Source organism: Pezoporus flaviventris, unplaced genomic scaffold (assembly GCF_033815535.1).
Source record: "Pezoporus flaviventris isolate CSIRO_AGI_PZ_B2104156 unplaced genomic scaffold, CSIRO_AGI_Pfla_v1 ptg000013l, whole genome shotgun sequence".
Classification (NCBI taxonomy): domain Eukaryota; kingdom Metazoa; phylum Chordata; class Aves; order Psittaciformes; family Psittacidae; genus Pezoporus; species Pezoporus flaviventris.
In genome coordinates this window covers 20,491,953-20,516,659 of record NW_026892561.1, presented here as the reverse complement: position 1 = coordinate 20,516,659, position 24,707 = coordinate 20,491,953, and the positions used below count along the sequence as shown (strand labels likewise).

The 24,707-nt window shown below is 44.8% G+C and overlaps 1 protein-coding gene across 1 annotated transcript in view; it reads right to left on the bottom strand.

Annotated features, from left to right (window-relative positions):
* The window catches only part of LAMC1 (laminin subunit gamma 1), a 71,034-nt gene extending 47,698 nt beyond the window's left edge, over positions 1-23,336 (bottom strand). Inside the window, exon 1 of the mRNA XM_061452076.1 lies at positions 22,847-23,336. Within this exon, the coding sequence (XP_061308060.1) occupies positions 22,847-23,237 (391 nt within the window). The 5' untranslated portion in view covers positions 23,238-23,336. The remainder of the gene's footprint in view (positions 1-22,846) is intronic.
* Positions 23,337-24,707: the final 1,371 nt, after the last annotated feature.

Sequence of the window (24,707 nt, the reverse complement as noted above, 5' to 3'; positions counted from 1 at the left end):
CGGATGAGGAATACAAACAGGCTTTTTTTCCTTAAAAGAGCTTAAGACCACTGGAAGAACAACTTCAAAGTCTGAAGCATTTATTAGTAGCTCGATCACCACTGCTAAGATATGCTAACACCTTGCCCTCACTTTGAGGTGATGCTGCTGTTTTCTCCACCCAAATCTTGTTAAATTCACCAGGAGAAGCAGTGAGAGCTGTTGTCTACATCACTCTCACCTTCATACACATGCACAATGTAACGGCTTGTTTGGTCAATAATCCATGCACAAAGCACTGGGAATAAAAGCACCATACACATCCCATCTGCACAGGCAAATTGACAAAATGGGCACACATGCAGCTATGCAGTTGTCTGATTTCCAGATCCAAATATACCTCAAATCTGTGAGCCCAAGACATTGCAATGTCTTTAATCCTTGCATGTGCTGATGACCATTCCCTTGCACTACAGCTGGTGGGATTTCAGCTTCCTTTGTTGCCTGAACTGATACAGAATGCAAGTATTACAGGGAAAAATGCTGCAATCGTCAAAAATCAGCTACAGAAACCTCAGCTGTGTGGTTTTCAGTATGTTGACATCCTGAACGATGAAAGATTGAAACAGATAAATCTAAGTCTTCAGATCTTGAATATAACCAGGAACTGTAGCTATTAGGTCAGTAGATAACAAGACAAAAAGAAAAGGGCATGCCAATTAATATAAAAACCCACAAGCACTGGTGCACGTGTAACCTCTCCAGCCTACTTTTCTTGAGATGTATTTCTACTATGATTTCACCTTTACAAAAAGGTAGAAAAACCCAAACTCAGAGATCAGCTTGCTACCATTAACTGTGTGACTTACCTTGCATGTTAACCTCTACCACATGTAGCCTCATCAATTAAGGTTTTGGTATCTCCATGTTAAATGGTTGTAAGCACCCAAAATAGCATACTCTGAGAAGTTACCTTACAATTGATTCTTAAAACCAGGAGCTTAGTAGTCCACTTTGTGACCACTACCTGGAAAATCAAGACTGTCATGAGCAAGAAGCCATACAAATCCTCAGAAGCACAACTGCACAGGGAGAAGTCTTCAACAAATACCAACACAGCAAGTATCACTGCATGAAGAAACATCATGAAGAAGACATGCACCTTCTCAAAACCAGAAGGTACAAAGTCCTGAGTAACCTAGTCTGAATTCAGCATGGATCCTGCTCCAAGCAGGAGGCTAGACTAGAGGATCTCCCGAAGTCCCTTCCAACTTCATTTCTTCTATGAACAAAAGCAGAATGGGATTAAGGCCCAGGCTGTAGACAAATTTAAGATACCGAAAGATGCATGACTGGCCTCCCATGATAGTCAATGGCACCCAAGTAAAAGCAGTCAGGAGACCTGGAAAGCAATCACACTAATGAGGACCAAAACAATCAGGTGAAGAGGTGTCAAGATTCACTGATCAAAAACTACACCTAAGCTCCACATGGACACCCACCACTGGGAGGGAATCCAGCCCTAGTAAAACAGCCAAAGCATACTACAGCTGCAGGCTCATATGCTTTGCTGCTGCAGCCTTCGATACAGAAAACAGATTTCTCACTACAAGGGCCCCAAAGGGCTTAAGAAGCACAGATTTCCCCATTTGGGCTGTTCTCCTTCATAGCATAGATTTGTTCAAGTCTGATTTTTACACAGCTTACCCAAAATGAACAGGACTGGTGCTGAGTGCTGCAGATGGAAACAGATGTTGCAGTCCTCTGCACTGGCTCCACGCCCTTCGGCTAAGCTCTGCTTGTACAAACCCAGACCTGCACTTACAGAAAGTCTGCACGTAGCAAATATGGCACATGCAAAAGCAGTGTCGGGTAACCTCAGGCCTTGCAGGGAATGGATAGCACAATGTCTGACACATGGTCCTCTGCAAACAACAGCAAACTTTCTGTAGGAAAGTTACTAAGAAATCACAGACCCTTTTCAGGAAACTGTGGAAGCCAGGGGGGTACAGTTGTGTGTGTTTTCTGAAATAAGTGTATTTTCCAAAAATTTTGAAGGACAAAAAAAATTGAATTTTTTTCCTTCTAACTGCACAAAACAAGACAACCCTGCTCTGTACCAACACCATAGGACAGCAGCACACAGCAGCCTAGTTCTGCCTGAAACAGTTCAGTGAATCCATAGCCAAGGAAACGTTTGGTTACAAGAGAAGAAACATACCTACTGGACATACAAAACACCATATCCCACCAGCAGTAAGCAAAGGAACTGAGCAATGAGCGCATTTAAAAGCTTTATTAATAGAGCCAAGGGTAAGACAGCTCTGTTTTGTAGTAACCTCCAGGGTTTAGAAGCCTGCTCTTTTTTGGGGACAGAAGCAAAATGTCCCTGGCATTTTTCAGGAACAAAACTGTAACTAGGTATCAGAGTTGGAGCTCACCCACCACCTTGCCCCTTCCAGGGGCATCACCCCATAAGTAGGCGGGGTAGAAGTGCAAAACATTTCACACAAGAAAATTACTTTGGCATCTTCCCTACCATTTTGGATCAAGAACTTGAAACCCTATCTCCTCAACACAGGCTTGTTCTTTCAAAAAATAAATGCATAAAAACGTTATCAGGCTACAGTGTCCAGACCAACTTCTCTTCCTAAAGCTTTAAACCCAGAAGTGTTTACAGTGGTATACTGCTTGAAGTAAGAATGCTTATTTTGGCAAAACTTCATTTAGCTGAGAGTACTCTGCTCTTTTCAAGAGGTTAGGAAGGAAGTATCTAGCTGAGAGCCCCCAGCTATCTCTGCTTTCTGAAAAAAATCGGGTCTGGAGCAAACAGTGCTGCAAATGAAGCTGCATGCACCACCTTCAGATGAATAATGTAATCCTCACTCAAAGCCAATGCCACCGCAGCACGTATGAACATCAAAAGCCCCCCAAGGCAGTTCCTCCCAACACAAGCCCCACACGGAGCAGTACAAGCACATCGCTCTGCAGAAGCTTCACAGCAGTCCCCCAACACAAGTATTTGGGCTTTTCTTTCCCAAGACAGAGCTGCCCACCACTCCCAGCTCCACCAAGACATCACAAACTTCTCACCCACACAGACCAAGCGTATCAGAAGGTCCAAAGCCATTTTGATGTCCAGTCACTAGACAGTCCTAAAGACATCCCTCGCCTCAGCTCCTGCTAGAAGCTGAAACTCAAACCCAGGGCAACCCACAGCAACGGAAAGGTACACATACCCCCAGTGTTCATACACACGCAAGAATGCCTCCAGATTTCAGGCAGATCCAGGGAGGTCAAAAGGGAAAAGAGTGCTATAGAACTGTGATGCTGTGCGAAAGGACCAGCCAGGAATCACCACCTCCTCCGCTTCCCGCAAACCCCAGCAGGATTCCTGGTTCTTCAGGTCACAGGAAAAAACACTGCATTCACAATGGGACCAGCACATCTATACTTGCTGAGGAGACCCCACAAAGGGTCCCTTGTCTGTGATTCTGGCATCCAACACGCAAGCCCCATTTCTCTGCAAGGCAGATAAATCCAGGTGACAAGAGGGGGCTGTCACACTGGGAATCAGTGCCTGGCAATTCCTGTTTCTTCAAACCCTCATTTCAAGGGGCTGTGCTGCACTTTGGATATAAACAGTTAAGGAAAATAAACAAAAACAAAAACCCATAAACAAACAAACAAACAAAAAACCCACACACTAACCAAAAACCAAAACAGTACAAGGAACTAAATCCCAACTGGGATTTTTAACAGGCTATTGGTCCAGCAAGGTCGGGAATTGCCAGTGCTTTATTTTTTGCATTCTCAAAGACAGCGGAGGAGATTATTTCCCTCTGACACCTCCAAATTGATCTATTTTCAAAACCAGAAGACAAATTGCCTGGAGAGGGACAAGGAAAAACCCTGCAGATCAATGCAAAAGTGCTTTACTCTTAAGGAGCAGGACAAATATTGGAAAGCCAGGCTAAGTAAACAGGAAAGCCGTAAACCCCAGAAACAATAGGATCAGCCAGGTTCCTTTTCTGGGCTTTACCACCAATTGTTTCCCTGTGCTTTTGAGGAGAGATTTAACGTCTATGTGCTTAAGAAACCTTCTCAAAAAGCACACTGGGTTCCAACAGTGCAATGGAGTATCACAGACCAGCTGGGCTGGAGAGCAGGCCCTTGGAGCACATACCCTCCAAGTGCTGTAACCCACGAGCAAAAGACATCAGCAAGACAAACAGGGTCATTCCAGAGACGAACTTGGGAAGGGGTACTGCAGCTAACATGCGCCAGCACTTATGTCATTATGAATAAAGTGAACCTAGTCTGGGGGGTTTGGATGCTTTTTGTTCGGGTGTGCATCACAGTGCTGGTAGCAGCCAGAAGATGACACCTTGAGAAAGCCTAGAACAGGCAAAGCATATAAGGAACTTCTTGCAGCACACCTGAACTTAAAACACCATGCAACGTGGGCACCAAGCCAGACACAGTGAATGCTACTGCACTCACCAACCACTCTTAGCATGGACCTGCCTTGAGGTTTCAGGCTGGTCCTGTACCATCTCCACCCTTTGCACATATGTGACAAACTCACTTAAGTACCCTTGAAAAAGATCTTATGCTCAAGCATCCCAGGTTGCTCATGTCTGGACCAGATGCTGCCTCTGAGACACATCAGCTGGAAGAACTAATCCACCCTTTGTGTGTGCTACACAGCTTCTGCCTCAAGGGCAGAAAATTTATAGATTCAGTGGGTCACATACTTCGTTGCACTGAGCATTCCCTCTAGTTAGCAGCATTTGATTTCAGGAAAACCATCAGTAAACAAAAGAGGAATGCATGAACAGCAGCTTGGATTTTCCTACCACATTTGTAATAGAAGCCACACCTTCTGGCATGCTTGTTAACGTCCAGGTGCCAGCAGCCAGGCGAAAACCACTAATCTCTGGGTCTGCCTTTTTCTTAAACAAACAAACAAAACAGACGACAACACCAGTGGGGTGGGGGGAAGTGTGACTGGGTTGGGGTTTGGATTTTTTGATATTTTTTAAATATAATTCTATGCAAAATCCTGTAAAGAAAAGCCCTGTACCTCTTCCATGGATTTGCATCGCTTTCTACAGTTTCATGCACTGTGCATTTGTGCCTCCATCACACACCAAAAGTGAAAAACAACTGTGTGGAGATTCCCAAGCAGGTACAAAGCCACAAGCAGGAAGTGGCTCTGAAATACAGGGGTTTGTCAGAAAACAATGAGAAACCACAAAGAGGAAAGGGAGCCTCACATACAAGAGGCAAGACAAATGTGATACTAAAAACCAAGTAGCTGCAACAGCTAAGCCACTGCAAGACTTGATTTCTTCCGAGTCTTGATTTCTTCTGTGATAGTGAAAAAGATAGTAAATAAAACAAAATTAGTGAAAGCAAAAAATGGGGGAAGGGGAAGAGAGATGAAAAGACTCAAACTAAGAACCTCTTTCCCCCTCAACAGCTAAGTAGCTAAAGCTTTCTGTACCAACCTGACAAGAAAGTTCCCAGGGAAAAAGCAAGCTGCCAGCTATATTCCCAAATTTAGCACAGAAATATTGTGACCTATGACAGTGAATATTTTATAACTTACAACCACAAGGATAAATAGAAACTTAAAAAAAAAAAGAAAAAAGAAAAAAAAAGTTTAGTAGAAGTGTGCTACTCTCATGAACTCCAAAAAGGCCTCAGCATTTTTCTCACCAAAAAAAAAGCCCCTATAGTGCATCACTTTTTTTTAAAGGAAACTGAAAACTACTGTTCTTCTCCAACTAAAATCTTCCAGAAATGTTAGAGAACATTTGCCAACATTTACAATTAATTTCTGAAGATGGAAAGTAAATGTATGCACTTGCTCTGAACACATTTTATCTGTGCACTGTGTGAAGTCAGGGAGGGGTGCTCCCCACCATGCTCCAGCCCAGCCCTGCTGTGTACCTACCACATGCAAGAAAGCAGTATGTTTTACCATGTTTGGAATAAAGGTACAACCAGCTAGTGGCAAGAAGTAACCCAGTTATTTTTATGGAGTTGTTTTCATATATACTTTTTAGGGTCTCTTTATATTACTTTGACCATCTGTTGCACAAGTTGCAAAGCTGCATGGAAAGGAGCATCCTCCCAGTGATGTATGTTCAGATTCTGGGTTTGTTCCGAGCCTGGGTAAGGAAACGCCATTAATCACTCTTAGCAAAATACACATTCCCCTGCTGAGTTGGGTCTTGAACATTAGATGATCCTACCAAATCTGGGGAATCCTAAGCACATGAAGAGGGGGGAGAAGGAGGGGCGGAATCTGTGCACTGCAAAGGAAGAAAGAAGGAAGTAATAGCTATGTTGCAAAACCCCTAACTTCAGCAAAACCTTCCCTTATTCATACCATTTTAGGACAAGGAAGAAAAAAAAAATTACACATTAAAAAACCCACCAAAAAAAAAAATCTATCCTATAGCTTTTTACCCTTTCCTTATGTTTGTCCTATGTCCTGCTTTCCCATGGAAATGCCCTTCCATACAAGTTACAGATGACTTTCAGAGCTGCACAAGATACAATTGGATACAGAATGATACCTGGCAAGCACTGTGCAGGCTTGAGATGAGCCTGTGCATCTGCTAACACAATCAGCACCAGCACAATAAAATCTGTGTGGTCACCATTAGATTTCCTTGATGACAAAACACAGATCCCAACCGCTGACTGCTACTATAAAGAAGCCAACTTGAGACAGGAGGTTCAGGAAATTGCTCTCTATCATTTAATGTGTTATTTACATTTGGAAACTTGTCTCTGCAACCATGACAGCCAGAGGGGCTTCATATGGAGACACAGCTAGCTCCAGAGTTCAAGAATCCCACCAAATAAAGGTCCAGTATGCCTTTGCCTTCTCTTCTGAAAAGCCTGCCTTTGATTTCAGGCAAGCTCAACAAAGTCAGGGATCCTGAGGAAAAAATAGTTTGTTTTTTACAGTGGTTTCAACTACTGGAGAGAGGGAAATTGCAGAAACTTACTTATTTGCTGCATGGTAGAGATCAATATAGTGTCATTGTGTCCTATGTATCATCATTTGTGTTTATTCCCTTATAAACGGGCTTGCCTGTCACATTGTGACAATGAAGAAAATTATTTTAGTAGAAATGAGCTGTCCCAACAATCAAATGATCTATTAGATACTATTTCAGGTTCTTTCACCAACTAGCTTTGCAGTTGGTGCCTCTTAATTACGAAAGGCAAGAGTTCTTCAGAAATCCCAAGCTCAGTCTAATATTTGCAATAATTGCACTACCTAGTGAGTAGCAGCACCTTGAAAAGAAACATTTATCCAAAAGACTGTCTCCTCTTAGCTTAGAAAAGCAGCTCAGTGCAGGGTCAAGAGGGTATCAGAGAACAACCCCTTCCAAAACCTGATGCTTCTTAAAATACAAGGCATGCTTCTGTGAACCTGTCAACACCAACACAATAGCCCTGCCCTGAGCACTTCTATTTTTAACATTTTCCATCCATGCAAAGGACAACTATTTAATAAACCTACAGAAAGCATAACTAAAAAGGGCTGAACAAAACTTTTTTCAGGGCCAGCCTGACTAACACAAGCACATGCTATGACCTTAGATGTCCCAAACACATTGCAGGGATTACTGAATTGCCAATGTATATCAGCCTCAGAGACAGGGGTGATGCCAAAAATGAATGCCCAATCACCTGGGAGCATGATAGCACATGACAAAATTGAATCTGATGCAAACATTGATGCACAATACCCTCGTGTGATGGAACGTCATGTGGTATGGCTGCCACGGAGTCCAACAGGCACTCTAAAGGATAAAGTTGACCTTCAATAGCTTGTTATTCATTAGATATATGACCCCTTTAATTTTCTTTAGGATGCCTAGGATTGCACTGTAAATCTGAGCACTCACAGAGAGCCTTAAAAAAACCCTGGACTATGTACACGTGTGCACACTATCTTTAGCCAACAAGCCTTTGCTTGCCTTGCTGGCAGGATTCAGCTTGTGCTCAGGGTGAAGACATCCTGCTCCAAAACAGTCACAAACTTGCTGTGCTGGAAGGAAACTATGCGTTTAGCATCAAAAATAAAACGACAGAGAGGTTTTTCAGTTTCTCTCCCAGCAGGAAGGAAGGGCTGAGCACTCCAAAACCCCCAGCAGAACTCTGCAACTTATGTACTTCACGTTACTTTTGAAACCAAGTCCATTTTGGACAGCTTTCAAGCAGTATCTGGGGAGGAGGGAGTTGATTATTCACCACCTTTCCCCCAAATGAGAGGGGAGGGGAAAGGATGAAGTTGCACTACAACTACTATTGCTCACACTTGCAAAGTAGCTTTCAAGTATCCGATGGAAGAGTATCTGTCCCCATGCTCTGTTTTCAGGCATCACTACCTATATATCCCTTTCATGTTCTGCCCAAGTACCCTCACATCCTGAACATTCCACCAGTGATTACCATACCTCTTCCCAGAGCTTCAGAAGCAGCTCCAGGTCAGCAGATGGGCTGGATCCTTCTAGCAGAAGTGCCTGGGCAGGAACTGCTGCATACCCATGCAAAAATGCATCACTGTAGGGTTTTTTTCTGCTCATCTTTATCTCTGTGTGGGCAGGACGCATGGTAAAGGGAGACCTCAGTAAGAAAAGCCCTCGGGTATGCTAAACTCATTTTCCATTCCTCCAGGCACCCACTGATTAAGTAGGTGAAAGTTGCCAAAAAAAAAAAAAAAAACCAACAAAAAACCACACCAAACCACCCCCTCCTTAGGACTAATGAATACAGTTCAAATGCAGGAACAAAGAGCACTTTTTTGGTCCCCAGAAACAGAAGGCATAACCATTTTGACATCTATATTCTATAGAGATTTATCACCATTCATCAGTTGAATCTGTTTGCTGGCAAAGCAGCTCTACAGCTCCATACAGGTGGCAGATGACTTGCAGGAAATCCTCCTCCTAGGAGATGCCTATGCCAGCTTTTCATTCCTTTTTAACAAAAGAAATGCTTACACAACATCAGATGCTAGTTCTGCAGGAGCTGTTCTAGTAATTAACCCACAGCACCGACCCTTCAGCCTCCTTTTTTCCATATGTTTAACTCTTAGATACGAAACAATCATCAGCAGCACAAGAGTCCCTCAAGGGCTCTCTTATCCGTCTCTACAGAAACTCCAAGCACGTAAAGAGGAAAGTAAATCATGGTGATGTTATTAATTCCAAAATGAGTAATCCTATAAATCTAATTGCATTGGGATGCACAATCTTAAACGTAATTTATGAAAATTAGATTTAGTTTCACAGGGGGTTAATAATTCTTTGTGATGAAAAGCTTTAAAAAAAGACAAGTGAACAGTTTATTAAGTGATTTCTCCACTATAGATCAGTCTGTTGCCCTGAATCTGCTTCCAAGAGAGTCAAGCAGTTGCATAAATATCAGTTTGCCTAATTATTTAACAGGTTATTAAATAAAAAAAAAATCTCTTTATTACTGCTTATTCAAAGTCAGCTAAAACGAGCTAGGACAGCTGAATCATAAAGATTCATAAAGATGTTTTGCATACAGCAAAATTCCACAAGAATTCATTTTTTTCACTTATATATATGTATGTCTTCCCTGTGAAGATCCTCTCCCAGAAATGCTCTCTAATCTCTCAATCTTTTTCTCAGGTTTCTTAATTCAACTAATGAGCTGCATCCATGTGCAAGGCACAAAAGCGGGAATTTTAGATTGCTCATTTAGCTTGTTTTTGAAAAGTCTGAGCTTTTAAAGCTCAGAGTAGCTCTCTATAATCCAAAGTCCTCACTCTGAGTTCATCTTTTAGGGTGTTTCAAAATAGGCTGCAACTGGCATCCATCCCCATCCCTGGGGTATGTATCCCCAACGCCTGCACTTATGTGGCCCCAGGCACACTCCAGTATCACCAAGGCCACCAAAAGGTTATCTTTCCATCAAATTAGCTGCTGGGACTTATTCAGGCAAACAGATACAACCATCCAATGGCTGCATGATTCCTTGCCCCCAGCTGTAGTCAAGTGGCAGGGCTGAAAGAAGCCAGTGTACCTTGAAAGAGCATCAAGCCACACCTTCATTCCTTGCCTCCCAGACTGTAAGCACCCCACTGAGCTGCAGGACAGCTATTCTGCAAGGACACTGATTCACAAATACAGAATGTTTCTGCCTTGTAATCTGTTGTCACAGCAACTGAACACAAAACACCGGACTGTCAGCATGAAAAACTTTGGGCTAGTGGAAAAGTAAAGAGGGGAAGCATCAGATGCACAAGATAAAATGATAGGGAGATACACAGCAAGTATTTGAGCACCTCATGACAACTGTCCATTAGTCAAGCCCAGAAGAGGAAGCCCAAGCTTCCTACAGCTCATCTTTATGGCTTATAGTTCATTCTGGAGAACCACAAAACAGTTTCGGTTAGAAAGGACCTTTAAAGGTCACCCAGTCCAGCCCCCCCCACACCCACGACAGCAGGGACATCTTCAACTATATCAGGTCGTTCAGAGTCCAACCTGTCCTTGCGTGCTTCCAGAGAGGGGGTAGACACAACTTCTCTAAGGAACCTGTTCCAGTGTCTCATCACCCTCACTGTAGGAAAAAATTTCTTCCTTATACCTAGTCTAAATCTCCCCTCTTTTAGTTTAAAACCATCAGCCCTTTTTCTGTTGCTACAGGCCCTGCTAAAAGGTCTGTCCCCGTCTTCCTTATGAGCCCCCTTTTAGTGTTGAAAGGAAGATACTTAATGATGATTTGGTTGTTTTACCTTGGTAACATTCTTCAAAGAAAGAAGGTGGCATGTGTCTTTTAGGCACAGCAGATGGAAGACACTCCAGGAACACCTTACCTATTATTAGCCCATTTTTAATTGCTGATTCAGAACTAACAGTAATCTTTTCCAACAGGGTAAGAATCCTTTCCCTCAAAAATCTTCAAACAAGCCTTTCTCAGGGATGAAATAAAACCAAAAACCAACACACATAGAAGTGAAAGGCTCTTTTAACTACCAATACTTGTTCACACCTTAAAGAAAGTCTCTGCCACTGTAGACCAGTCTCTGCTACTAGTTAACAAATCATTAATTCAATGACAGAAAGAGTATGATGTTCCATTCCACAATATGCAAAACCATCCTCAGTTGTCCTGTAGGCTCTTGTCTTTCATCTCAGCAGGCAGATGCAAGAATAAAGATGTGATTTTAGCATCTACCTTAAAAAGCAGGAGTCAGAAAGCCACCATGGATTTATAGATATATTTTTTGTTTTGGTTTTTTTTAAAGCACAGTGAGGCTGTCCTTATTTTAGACCCGGCAAAACACCTCATAGTATCACCAAAAGCAACTGTCATTTCTTTCTCAAAGGCAGCCAGGCATCATCCAACTTGATGATTAGCCGCTACATAAGACACCTTTCACAGGCTCCATGCCTACTTTCTGACCAAAATCTTCGACAATGCGTTACTTTTTCTACCAAGTTACCTGCTGAAAGCTGACTTTAAAACCTCACCAGGAGGAAAGCAAAAGCTGATAGATTTTAACTGTATGTTTTAAGATAAGCTTCCCTTGAGGGGCCAGCACAGCTACCTGAATAAAGCAAGTGTTTCTACAGACCACATACAGAGCACATGCTCCGTTTGCATTTTCGACTATTACCAGCAAATTTCTTAAGCAAGTCCAGACAGGCATCATTCCTCAGAGGGGGGTGATAAAGAAAGTTTTCCCATGTTACACTGATTACATACACAGAATGGAGATGTGAACTGAACACTTCATACATTCACATCCTCCACAGGACCAATGGCAACACAAACACATTTTCTTGGGGTTTCTTCCAGCCTGTCTTTTGTGGTTTTCTCAAAGCCGTGAGCAGCTTTCTGCGGCAGGACTGGAGGAAGCAGCAGGGATGCCCAGACCCAGCAGCTGTGTGATTGCAGGAAGGACAAAAGCCAGCAGGACTGCCCACACTGCTGTGAATTTCAAAGGCTCATGCAATTTAGCCAGGCAGTTTAAACTTTCTGGTACACAGTGCTAATGATGCAAACTAACGATTCCAAACTGTAATTGTTTTGCTGAACCACCTCCCCACAACCCCTCTATACCCTGTATAAGCACTCAGTGCCATTTCCACCAATGGGATCACCCTTTCACAACACGTTTCATTTCCTCCCACTGTATTCAAGTTCACGTCAACTTTTTAGGGGCGGAAGCAATAAAATAAAAAGCGGGATTTGGGGGACAGAAAGGCTGGGAGACAGAGTCCCTCCCATCTGCCACAGCAGCATGTTAATTTTCTACCATACAGTTCACAAAGGAACATGCCACAGGCCTGGAGTTGCGAAACAGAATGAAAGGATGACATGAAAAAGGTGATTAATTCACAGACAAATTAATGAGGAGACATTTAGTACAAGGTTTTGCAACAGGAAGAACTGAGATTCCTATAAACATTTGTAGACTCTTCCATGTAACGGAACAGTGTGTCACTGTCCAGCCAAAGATGAGTGTTAGCAGCGCAGAGGATAGCACTGTTGGAACTGCACATCCAAACCCTTGGTTATTCAACCATTAATCTGGCAAATAAGAAAGTACAAAGAGACCAGAGACAACTATTTCAAGTGCATCAGAAAACCAGTGCAGTTCCTTCCCTGACACCAGTAAGAACTTCACAAGGGCTGTAATAATCAAAGCTCTCAAGCTCTGCTGACAACTGCAGTACTCGAGCAAACAGTGTTGCAGCTGTATCACAGCTGCTCCTAGCAATTTTGGGATACCATAGGTAGGAGCTATGAATTAGGAGTAAAACATGATTTACCATCAAAAAAACACCCAAACAAACCAGGATTGTTACTGCCATGGTTTTGATTGGAATAACTTGCAGGGAATCAAAGTATGTAAGGGTAACAAACCCAATTTTAGGAATCTTCTGATATTCTCTAATGCTACACATGTGCTTTCAGAGCCACAGACCAATGAATTTTCCTAGAGATTTCTAAATATATCAGTGAATACCAAATTCAAGGTCTTTCAAGAGTACCTCTTGGATAATTTTTCATGGAATTGTGCACTCAATGCTCAAAGACTAGCGGTAGTATGCCAGGGAACACAGAAAACCAGCCTGAGGTGCAAGGCACAGCCCATGTTCAGGATTTACAGCCTTTCCAGCATCTTCCAATAATAACTGTAAAATAATTGTAATACTTTTAAAATGTAGAGGCATTTACCATGATTGTAAATATCAATCCTTCACAAAACCCACAAGCTTCACTTCCTAGCCAAAAGTCAGGTACTCTGGCACTGCAACAACCTACTTGCAATGTTTTCACACAAATTGCCCAGAAGAAACAGACAACACTAAATACACTGTCATAATAGTTAGGATCACAGTAAAAAGGCCCTAATTTCCTACAAGTACTATGAAGCTTGTGGAGAAGCTGTATTGTTACTTGCAAAATAAGCTGTACTTTGTTCCATCAGGATCTTTGGTTTAGCTAATCTCAACAGTGGAGGCACCAGGAATGGCCGTGCTCCCTTCTTTTCCACTAGGAACTGGCAGTGGGAGGCAGGGTGTGAGAAAGGGGCAGCACATATGTATGGGTGTATGCAGAGTGACTCTGCTTAGAAAGCAGAAGAGCACTGACTCGTGTAATGCCAGTAATTTAATCAGTTAACTCATGCCTGCAGAGCACAGATGGAGAGGATGGAAGGGCCATCCCAGCCCTGAGCACCCCTCCCAGCTGCACCGGCAATCCCAGCAGAAAGGTGCCAGGGGATGGAACAAGCTGGAAGGCAAAGTAGGGAGAAAACTAGATTTCATTAAACAGGCTCCACACATGATGATGGCAGTATTGAGAGTTCATGTTTCACTCTGGCAACAGCACTAGCCCCTGCAGCAGCTGCCCCATCCCTGCAGCCCTAAATCTCTTTACTCCAAGCTTTTTATATCTTCTTCATAACCGTGATGGGAATCAGCAGTAAAAAACATTAGTTTTGATGATGAAAAAAGTGGCTTCAACTCAGGAAAACTTGTAGCTGTTCTCTGATGGGCTGCCTCCCCTACCCCACCAAACCCTAACGTGTGCAAGAGAAGAAAGTACTGAACATCATCTAGCGTTTCATTTTGAACTTGCATTGTACTTCTCATCTGAGCTTCACTGGAGTCTGACCAGAACAAAAAACACCAGCCTCTTGTCTGAAGACATGTATAAAGCAGCCAGCATAGGAGGGCAGCAGCAGCAACGCTGCCCACGCAGGTTGAGAAGCCGCTGCTGGGACCAGACGTGCAGAGAGAACAACCCCATCACAGGGCGGGGGGAACCTTCCCAAACTGCACAGCCCAGGAAAATCCCAATACCAGGGAAACAGGAGCAGGAGGGAGGTTAAGCCCAAGCAAGCTGCAAGGAGCTTCAGAAAGGAGAAGAAAGGGAGAGGAGCCAGAAAACACAAGTAAAGCAAACAGAAGGTCTCCAACCAGCAGAAGCACCAGCTTCTTAACTAGTTCATCAAGTGGTTAATTCAGTGTTGAGAAACTGCTTGTCTTATGTTACTGCAGCCAGGGCAGCAGGACCCATAAGATGCGTGAAGGCAGCCAGCAAAAGTGGAGAAAGCAGCGGCTGGAAGGAAAGCATCAGCTACTCTAACAAAATAAAAGTAGATTGCTGGGCCAACCTCTGCAGGCCGACTACCGCAGCCACAGCAGGGCAGAATGAGATATACTGATCCTCACAAGTAAATCATGTTTGTTCAGAAGTTGGGAGGCAAGGGCAGCCTGTCCACAGTAACTTCCCAGGGACCAGCTCTGCAAGCTGCCAGGAAGAAAATCCCACTGCAAAATCCCACAGGATGGGAGCATGTAAAGGACTGCAGATGAAAGGGCTGTAAATTATCATCATAACGATAAGCAGTCCTAAGACAAGAACATTTTCTCTTCACTCGGTCAAGCCGTCCCACTTAACCCTGTGATACCAAGAAGCATCTGATGGTATTTTTTCTAGAAGGGACTGATTTTTCATTTCACTAATCTCAGTAAGAGATACTCCCAACACAAACTCCACTTTCCAAAGCACATTGCTTTTACTCCACAACCTTGTAAGTACAGCGTAAGAAAGTACAAAAAACCCCAACACATTTATCCCTTTTGAAGAGGCTAAATGACTACACACACAAAAACCAAACCCTAACCAGCCCAAGTGCAACACATAGCACAAGCAGCAGCTCACTAAGGTGGGAACAAGCCTTTTCTGATGCTGAGTAGGTCGAGTTGTAAAGCAGACCCTGAAAAGTAACTAACAAGATGAAAGCAGCATGCTTAGAACTCGACTGATGACAATGTCAAACACCACAGTACTCCCTTGGTCCTGAAGCAACCAAGGGAATAAGCATTTAGGACAACCCACTGGAAAGCCAAAGGCTACCACATGAAGTCAGCCACTGCCCACTTGCACACACACTTGCTGGGGAAGAACAACCCCCATTATCAAGCAGTTTTTGATTGGATTGGGTAGGTTTTAAGGATTTGGGGGTTAGTTTGGAGGGGCTGTTTGTGGATTTTGGGGGTTTTGTTTTGGTTTCTATCCCTCAGATATAGCTGATCTTCCCATTACACAGGGTTAAGAGCAATGCAAGGGCCAAGTCTTCCTCCTTTACATTTCAGGCCATCAGTAGGGGCCAGCTGCCACTCCTGACACCATTTAACAACTGAAGCCCTGATCTTCGCATAAAAGCTTCTCAAGCCCCTGAAGATGAATTTAGGAATTACCTTGTCCTCCTGTGAAAAACAAAACCTACCACAAAGCCAAATCACATAAACATTTTCTAAGCACACTGAAGTCTGCAACAGAGACAAGAATGTTATAGAAAGCTGAACCAAGAGCCCACAAACCTGAGTCTTTGCACAAATATGTAATCTCTACAAACACCTTCAAAATCTCCCCCACAAAACCAACAACCCCCCAAACCAACAGTACAAATAAGCCCTCAAGCTAATTGGAAGCCTACCTTCCATGTACAAGATGGCACTAGCTTAGGGAAAAAAAAGCCAATAATAGTTTTTGTATACTATTTCTAAAAGAGGAAATTTTAAAATTCCCCATTACTGAGCACAGCTGTGTTGTGTCAGAACTGCAGGCATGATTACCACTGGAAGCAGCTCTTTGATGACTATCGCACTGGAATATCTAAAACAAGTAGAAGCATGGAAACAAGAAGTGCTTTGCCACCCAGTTTCAAAACAAAATGCTGAAGATCACTGAATAATAAAGCGGTTGGGGGGAGGGGGATGGGAGGGCACCAAGGTATTTGTAGATCTCTCATATAGGGCTGGACTGGTAGATTAAGTAGAAAAAATATTAAAGCCATCTATTTTTATTTCAAAAAAGTTACCTTGACATTTCAGATCCTTTTTACAGCTGATGAGTTTTCAGCATTTTCCAAGCTTCTACATCATAAAAATTCAGAGAAATCATTATATTCTACCCTAAAAGTACCTAACAAAGGTAGGGTCCCACAAAGGCTAACACCACCTTGCACCTGCAGTCTGGCAGGCTACAAAAGGCAGCCTCTCAATATTCCCAGTCCTGTTTGACAACTGTACATGTTTACTCGCAGCAGCAATTCATCTCACAGTTGCTTTGGTAGTAACTGTCCTGAACCTCTCATCGATGCTGACATGATGGCCAACACCACCATCACACCAGCGCGCTGTTAAAACCCCAGCATTACTGAAGTGATGCTACAGACCACGAGAGTAATCACAAGCCCATCCTTTGCAGATGGCTTAGTGTTAAGTGGCTCTCCTAATATTACAAAGAATTTTTAACACAGCTAGTGATGCCATAGATTCAACACAAGCATTCACATTTATTCCTCACTTAAAGCCTGTAAAACTTGATTTGAGACACACAAGGCTACTGTATACCTGGGGTAGAAAAAAAATATACTCCTGTGTATGTGCCAGGACAACAGAGCCAGCAAGAGTTTTACAGTTTATTGGGATACTATGATACCAACTTTATTTTAAAACACTCCATGGTAGCCACCAGTAAGCAAGATTTCATGGTTAAGAAATGTGTAAAAGCAGGTTGAAATGGTTCTTCTTGAGCAGGAGGGGCTGCAGCCCAAGGCTGAGCTTCTGAAGGTTATTATGAACCAGAGGCAGATGTTTGAAGCAACTAGTTCAGTTTAACACACCCAACCTCCTATCCCAGCTAACCCATAGGTAGGAAATGGAGCCAGACAGTGAGCCTGCAGGAAATCACTCAGCAGTGTCACCAGTGGCAGTAAATGATGAATTAGGGCCCTGAGGACACAACGAGGAGGTCTCAGTCTACAACAGTTGTATGATTAAGGACAACGCTCGCAGTTCTTTTTTTTTTAAGAATTATGGTGAACTAGAGATCAGAGTTTCCCATCCATCTGCACTGGAAATTATTTTCTCTACACGTTTGCAGAGCAATCCTAGTCTACATTTCCATGGGAAGTGGCAGCCTAGGGTTTTCACTTGCAGACTCAAAAGAGGCCAGGAGAGCCTCCTGAAGCCTCAGGCTGTAAGAGAAATGCTACTTAATACTACTGAATAAGCCAGAAATTTTTCAGTAAGCTAATAATTCTGAGCAGCAAATGACAGCTTCCAAGGTTTAAACCTACAAAAGCAACTATCTGACTGTGTCAAAACCAGCTATTAAAACTTCTAGCAACTCACGGCAAGCACCACAAACAGCAGCTGTTTTTGCAGCAAAATACCACATGATCCATCCCCCAAAATAAGTGTTCTGCCATGTATAATATTTCCAAAGGCATCATGCAGTGGCATCAGCATCCCAAGAAAGACACAGGAGAGAGGAGTTACAGAAAACCCGGGAATTTAAAGGGTATGTGGGAAGTGATAAAAAACTTTAAACCAACTTTCTGTAACTGCACTGAACAACTGCTGGCCATTAAAAGCCCTGATCTCCTAACTACTCATGTTCAAACCTGCAAAATGTAAATCCAGCCTTTGCAAGACCAACTAAAATAGAGTCCCCTCAGGGCTCTGCAAATACCACGGTGAAGCCACTGTGGCGCAGGGCCGGCCCTTCCCAGCCTGGGCTCAAGACATCTGCTAGGGCTTCCCGGCACACACACCACCACCCGAAGTGCCGGAAACACTCAATGTATTCACTACTGTTTCTCAGAGAGTTTAAATTGCAGCCATGCTGTGCGAAGTTCCACGTGCACACGCCCTGACTGCTCGCGCTTGGTTTCACCGTGGTTCCCTTGGGAAGGCAACGAACCGCAGCCTCGTAAATTTTTAATGGGATAACCAACAAGCGAAGGGCATCGCTCTGCTGCGCTAAATGAAACAAAGCAACTGATTGCATCCAAGTCGCATAAACTAGACAATTTAAGGCATATTTCATAGCCTGCCCTTAAAAAAAACAAAAAACAAACTGCTTTCTGTACTAAAAAAAAAAAAAAAAAAGAATCTCGTCTGCTACAAAGAACTGGCAAATCAAGCTGAGGCTGAGCATAAGAACTGGCATCTTGCCAAGGCTTCCTTGTAAATGCCTTCAAATGGCAGTCATACCCCAAACTACGCTTTGCAGACAAAGTATATATAACCAAGCATCATCACTCTCCTCAAAGCCAAATAAAGGACTGAGCAGTTAGAAAAGGGGGAGGTGAAGGAGACAGGCAGTCCATTTCTCTTAACAACCAACAGCTTTTATAAGTTTTTCATTTAAACATATAAGATACCATTCAGCCTGGTGACGGGTTTCTAGGCTGGTCTACAGTAGGGGTTTCAGAAGAATTTAAGAGCAGGAACACTGAGGTCTAACCCAGCCCATGCCTGCAAACACAGCTAATGCATTTTTAACAAAAGCAAGCAGCAATTCATTTTTCTTCTTGAAAGGCAGGCTAGCAGAGAGCTACCTTCCAGCACTGAATGCCAGCTCCTCTTCCCAGGGAATGAGAGATGAGGTAGGAATTGGTCTTTCCTGCCTACCAGATAGCCCCAGATTCACAGCTTAGACCACCAGCATCATCAGCCAATCACATCTCCTGGGCACTGTCCCTGCTAAGATGCAGCAGGTAGTCACTCACACTGGAAAAGGCAAACCGGACTGCTCCTAGCTTCTAGGCTGTTGATAAAAGCGGGCCTGCTCTCAGCAGAGGCAGAGACACACCACTGCCACGAAACATCCACCATCAGTGCTGAGAATGCTGCCTCTTTGTCTGAGAAACAAAACACTGGGATCATGATAGCTGAAATTGAGCAGATATGGGCAGAAAGTAAAAGTATTCAGGGGAAAAAAAGAGAGGTGGCTCTAGCAGGGCCAGCTGGTAGTAAAGGAACAGGGAGGCACATGTAAAAGCGAATAAAAAAAAAGACGTAGAAACAACAGAAAGCACACAAAAATTAGAGCTGCAGAGAAAGAAGTAAGAATCTGTTCTAAAAAAGATACACCATCAGGGGTCTAAATAGCAAAGCTGTGCTAAAATATATGCACACAAAGTGCTGGGGAGGTGCCAGAACTATCCCAATGCTCCCAGCAGAAGCAAACAGCACAGACTGTAAAAATAACGTGACACTCCAGCTTCAAAAAAGCAGACAACTAACTACATACTGTAATGCCTCAGCTTCCATCTTCTATCTAAAAGCTGGCACTGCTGCCCCAAAGTCTCTTATTCCTGGAATATATAGAAATATATATATTCCCAGAATAATTCATCCCAGGGGGTAAGGCAGTGGCGGGGGGAAAAAAGGCTGGTTGGGTCTAGTCTAAATTTGAAACAATTCAACCTGAGGAACTGGAAAATGGGGCAAGCAAATGGGTACCTTTAAGAAAAGTGGAAGAAAGGATACAACAGTGCTCCCCCTTTTCTCGACCACTAACCTAATTACCCAGACACCACCCTGCCAACAAGTTCAGCTCCCCCTTCTCCTGATTTACAGCTGCAACCTCACATCTCAAAGCTTCTTGGGGGAGTACTCTTACTTCAGGGGTCTTAATACCCTCTCATACAAAAAGAAACAGCTTTTATAACTCCAGATGTTCCTTGCACAAGGACGGGTAATTACCCCAACTCCCCTCTCCCCAGGGAGCACCATAACTTCTGGGCACAAATCTCCTTTTCAAACACTCCCAGGACCTGAGCCTTTAACTCAGCAGTAATGATCTGCACTGTGTTTTTCTATATCAGGCTCTTTGGTACCATCTAGTCCTAAAGCTAAAGGTTTTTACACATGTTCGGAACTGCAAATTGTAAGAAGATCCAAAGAAACCCACATTCACACATTGGCAACAGACCCGCAGTTCTTGCTGACCTCTTGCAGGCTCCCCCAAAACATTACACTGATCTCCACAGATTAAATATCACTAGATGTTAATCAAGACATCTCAAACTGCCAAAAACTCAGCGCAGGGTGGCATTTGCATGCTGAAAGCCTGGAGCCAATGCTGAATGGGTGCAAAGCAGTGCTAACCATTCAAGGATACCAGTGCTTTTAGAAATACAGGCAACTGCTACGTCAAACAAGGATACGGGTTTGAGCACCCAGCCTAATCTTCAAAGATCATGCAGAACTAACTGCATAAAAGGGCTTTGTGTTCCAAAATGCATTTATGTCCTACTGAGTACGCAAATACTTGTCAAGCTCTTTGCCTCTTCTCTTACTGATGGCAATAATTACGTGTCCCACAGACCATGGTGTGCCATAGGGAACAGCCCACAGGCACACATAACCACAGCACCCTATGTCTCACACGAAGATTATTTGAAGACTTCACAAAAGTACATCAGAACAATGTTACAGAGGAGTCTGGGGCATGTGAGACTAAAATGGCACTTTGCAGTACTCAACACATCTCCACCCTTCAGTGAACTCCATGATGCATACAGAGTTGCACAGGAATATTTACTGCTTGCACAGCACGTGCACAGGCAGCTTAATGCTTTGCTATCAGTTATCTTAGAACTAACTCCTGCCACCACCCCCACAACAAGCTTCCATGTCTTAAAAGGGTTTATACATACTTTTACCCACTCAAAAACCTAATTTAAAGGGAAAAAAAAAGGGGGGTGAGGGAGCAAAGGTGAAGGAGTAGAAGAGGGAAGAAGAGAAACCCCCAAATATCCGAAGTCAGCCAGGCAGCTTCTTGCTTAAAAGTTATACTCTAGTCTGAAAATACACCAGAGTAAACTCACAAAGCTACAAGGGCCTGCAAACAAACCTGAAAGCCAAGCAATTGACAACAATCATGTTACAATGCTACAGTATTTTAGAGAAGCAGTTGTTTCCATCAAAGAAACATCCACATTTCCAGGACACAGCACACTCCAGTGTGATCCAGTACACTGGAAAAACATTTTTTTTCAAAGAACACACATATACATACAGGCGCACAGACTCAAGGACAGCAGTAATACAAACATGCCTATAAACTTTTACCTTGATAATGAAAAATTACGATTTCTATTAGAAAAGATGTTGAGATCAAATCTTAGTTTACTGTTTTTCCAAGTGTCCTGAATAAAAATCCAAATTTAAAAAAAAAAAAAAAGCCTACCTCCCTTTATCCAAATGATTGCATACGCTTACATTGTGTATTTATTTTGAAGCTCCTAACACAGAGAAGATAACGCCTGGTATAGGACTCGGCACCATCATCTCCGTCTTGCAAACACAGTTGGGAGCTTTCACACAACCTGTCCGTGGGGTGCGGAGCCCCAGATCAAGCTCCCTGACCCCTAACAGAGTTTTTTTACCTCTGAATTACACTGAAACACATATCCGATGCTAAACTTCAGGTTCTACAGCTGCTCTTGATTGGCAATTGTGAATGGTTACAGTGGGGCTTCTTAAAATTCTTACTTTATTTAATGACATGTGGTTTTAACTTTCTGTTGGCTGGCTTCTCTTCCAGTTCTAAACACCCCTCTTCCATGTCACAACAGCTTAAATAACTGAATGACGAAAAGAAAAGCTTGTCCACAAACCAAAGCAAGGCCTAAAATACTTCATTCCAAAGGATCCGTTGGGAATGCCAATTCATCAGGAAATTCACCTCCTTTTATTGACTTGATGTTACGGGTTCTGCAGTAATGACAACTGCTCTCTGACAAATCTAACCCACCAACTATTAAAAGACAATGCTGCCCCAGGATAAGAGGATACAGAGCAGATGTTCCCTTGCACACACCCGTTTTGCTGCAGTGCTTGCCACTTTTCGAACCAGCCTCTCCCAACTGAATCCCAAGCCTGTTGTCTGGAAGACTCCAAGATCTGAGCTTCCCAGGGCGCGGGACACGACACACTCGCCATGCCCCACATGACTGCCAATGCTGCCACTCACAGCATGGGCCAATTGTCTCACACATCAACACTACAATCAACGCGGATTTCAACAAAGCATCCCCTTGCAATGTTAACTGTCGCTTTGCCTCTGTGGAGAAGGATGAAATTCAAGTTTGTAAAGTAATATGTTGCAGCTACCATTATCCTTAAAAGAAAATGCCAGTAGGCCAGAGCCAAAGATCCCATGTCCTGTCCTGCAAGACCAGGTCCCAATCACACCCGGGACCTCACAGCAAACCCTTACTTGAGACAAAGCCACCCCAGCCAGGACCATCGCGGCAGGGCTTACCCGCCGAAAACCCGCTTCGGTCACTTACTACCCGGGGCCCAGTTACAGCCACCTTTAATTAATGCGAGCCGAAGCAAGGGCGGTACTAAGAACCCCGGCGCAGGGCGGTTCCTCGGCCCGACCCTCCTCTCCCCGCCCCGCGGGGCTGCCGCTGGCGCCGGTACCCCTTAGGGCAGGGCAGGGCAGGGCAGGGCGGTGCGGGGGCCCTTACCCAGATGCAGGGTGAGGTTGACGGCGGCGGGGTGCTGCACGCCGGCCAGCATGGTGCGGCTCTGCCACCAGGTGGCATCGGCGGGGCTGTTGTAATCGGTGAGGAAGGCGGCGCCGTGCTGCAGGTGGGGCTGGGCGGCGTCGCAGAGGTGGCAGGACTGGGTGACGCCAGTGACGCCGGTCTGCACGCAGTACTCCTCGGCCGGCGTCCCGCACGTGTGCGTGGCCAGCACCGTAGCGTTGAAAGCAGCGTTGACGAACTCGGGCATGCAGCGCTGCGGGCGGCCGGTCCGCTCCTCCGTGCACTCGTCCATGGCGCCGCCGCACCGCCCGGGCAACCACAGCCACAGCACCGCCAGCCACAGCGCCCGGCGCTCGCCGCCGCCCCCCATGGCGCTCGGCCGGCGGCGGAGGGGCTGGCGGAGCGGCGCGAGCCGGCGCAGAGGCTCGCTCGCTGGCTGCCGCCGCTGCGCGCCTGGCCGCGGGATGGGATGGGCCCGGCACAGGCGAGGCGAGGCGAGGCGAGGCGGTGCGCGCGGCCGGGGGCGGGCCTGCGGCGCGGGGCAGGCCGGGAGCGGAGTCCCGCAGGCCGAGCGGGCGGCAGCCTCCCCCGCCTCCTGGAATGCGTGCGCTTAAAGGGGCGATGCCTGCAGTGGGGCCGCCGTGACGGGAAATGCCCGTTTCCCGCTCTACGCCTGTCTGCGTTCTGCCGGTGTTCCTGCGGGAGCGGCGACGCCCGGTGAAAGGGCTGTCCGGCGGAAAGCGGGGGCATCTCGCTCGCTGCACCGCTGGCGTTGCGTGTCGTAGGCGGGAATGTCCCCCCACCCCTTCAAGCGGCGGCGGGCACGGTCACCGCGTCTGCCCTGTGAGAACCCGGCGGGGCTGCCCGTTTGTCTCTTTTAAAGACTTTTCATAGAGGGGGAAAAAAAAAACAGGTTTCTCAAGAAATGTGGTAAAATTGATTCTGTTCTGCCAGCCGGACGGTTCTGAACGCGGCTGGTTTTGTGCTGTCCAGAGGCGCAGGCCTAAAAGCGGGTGTGAGGGGACGCATGTGGCCACCTAAGCTTCTTCAGTGAACTTACTGTTATTTTCATATATAAATCCAGATCTCTCTGCTGCTTAGAGGCATCAGCTATGCCGGACGTGGCCAAAGGCTGGGTTATGATTTTTAGCTATCAGCCTGTGTCTTTTCAGTGTGAGGAACCGTGTAAAGATTGTGTAAAATCCAGGAACCCTGTAAAGCCAGAACTGCTTTTACAGGAGAAAGTGCCTCCAGAAGCCTGCTCAGGAAACAGGAAATTACTCGTCGAGATAGAAGTTGATAGGAGAGTCAAGGAAAGGCTTTGTGAGCTCCGTGTTGGTTGTGTTTATGAGAAAGTCTGAATGCAGCCTGTGGCCGAAAGAACAGAAAAAAATGCATTCTGCCCTGGGAAAAATATGCACTTTCTTGTTTCAAAGTAAACACACATATCCTATAGAAGCTGACCCTTACCTTCTGGCATTAAGAGCCGTGTCAGACTGTTCACAAGGTCTGCACAGCACATCCTCTCGTAAGCAAGCCTGAAAATTATCATGCTGCTGGTAGATTTGGTGCTGCACGTTTGTGCAGTGATTTATCTTTTTGCCCCCCCAAGAGAGTATTAACATGGCCATGATGAGATAGCTTGTGTACCAAGAGTCCCCTGGACACTCCCAGCACCAGCAGAAGGGGTGTGGATGCATTACAGAGCCATCAGTGCATCGCTATTGTTCAGGCTGGAATTACACATCTTCAGTGGAAAGTTTGATTTCCACTGCTTCCCCCTTTTCCTCAGTTTCTGAATGCAAGCCAGCTGCTGCAAAAGCAACGTGGAGCTGATGCC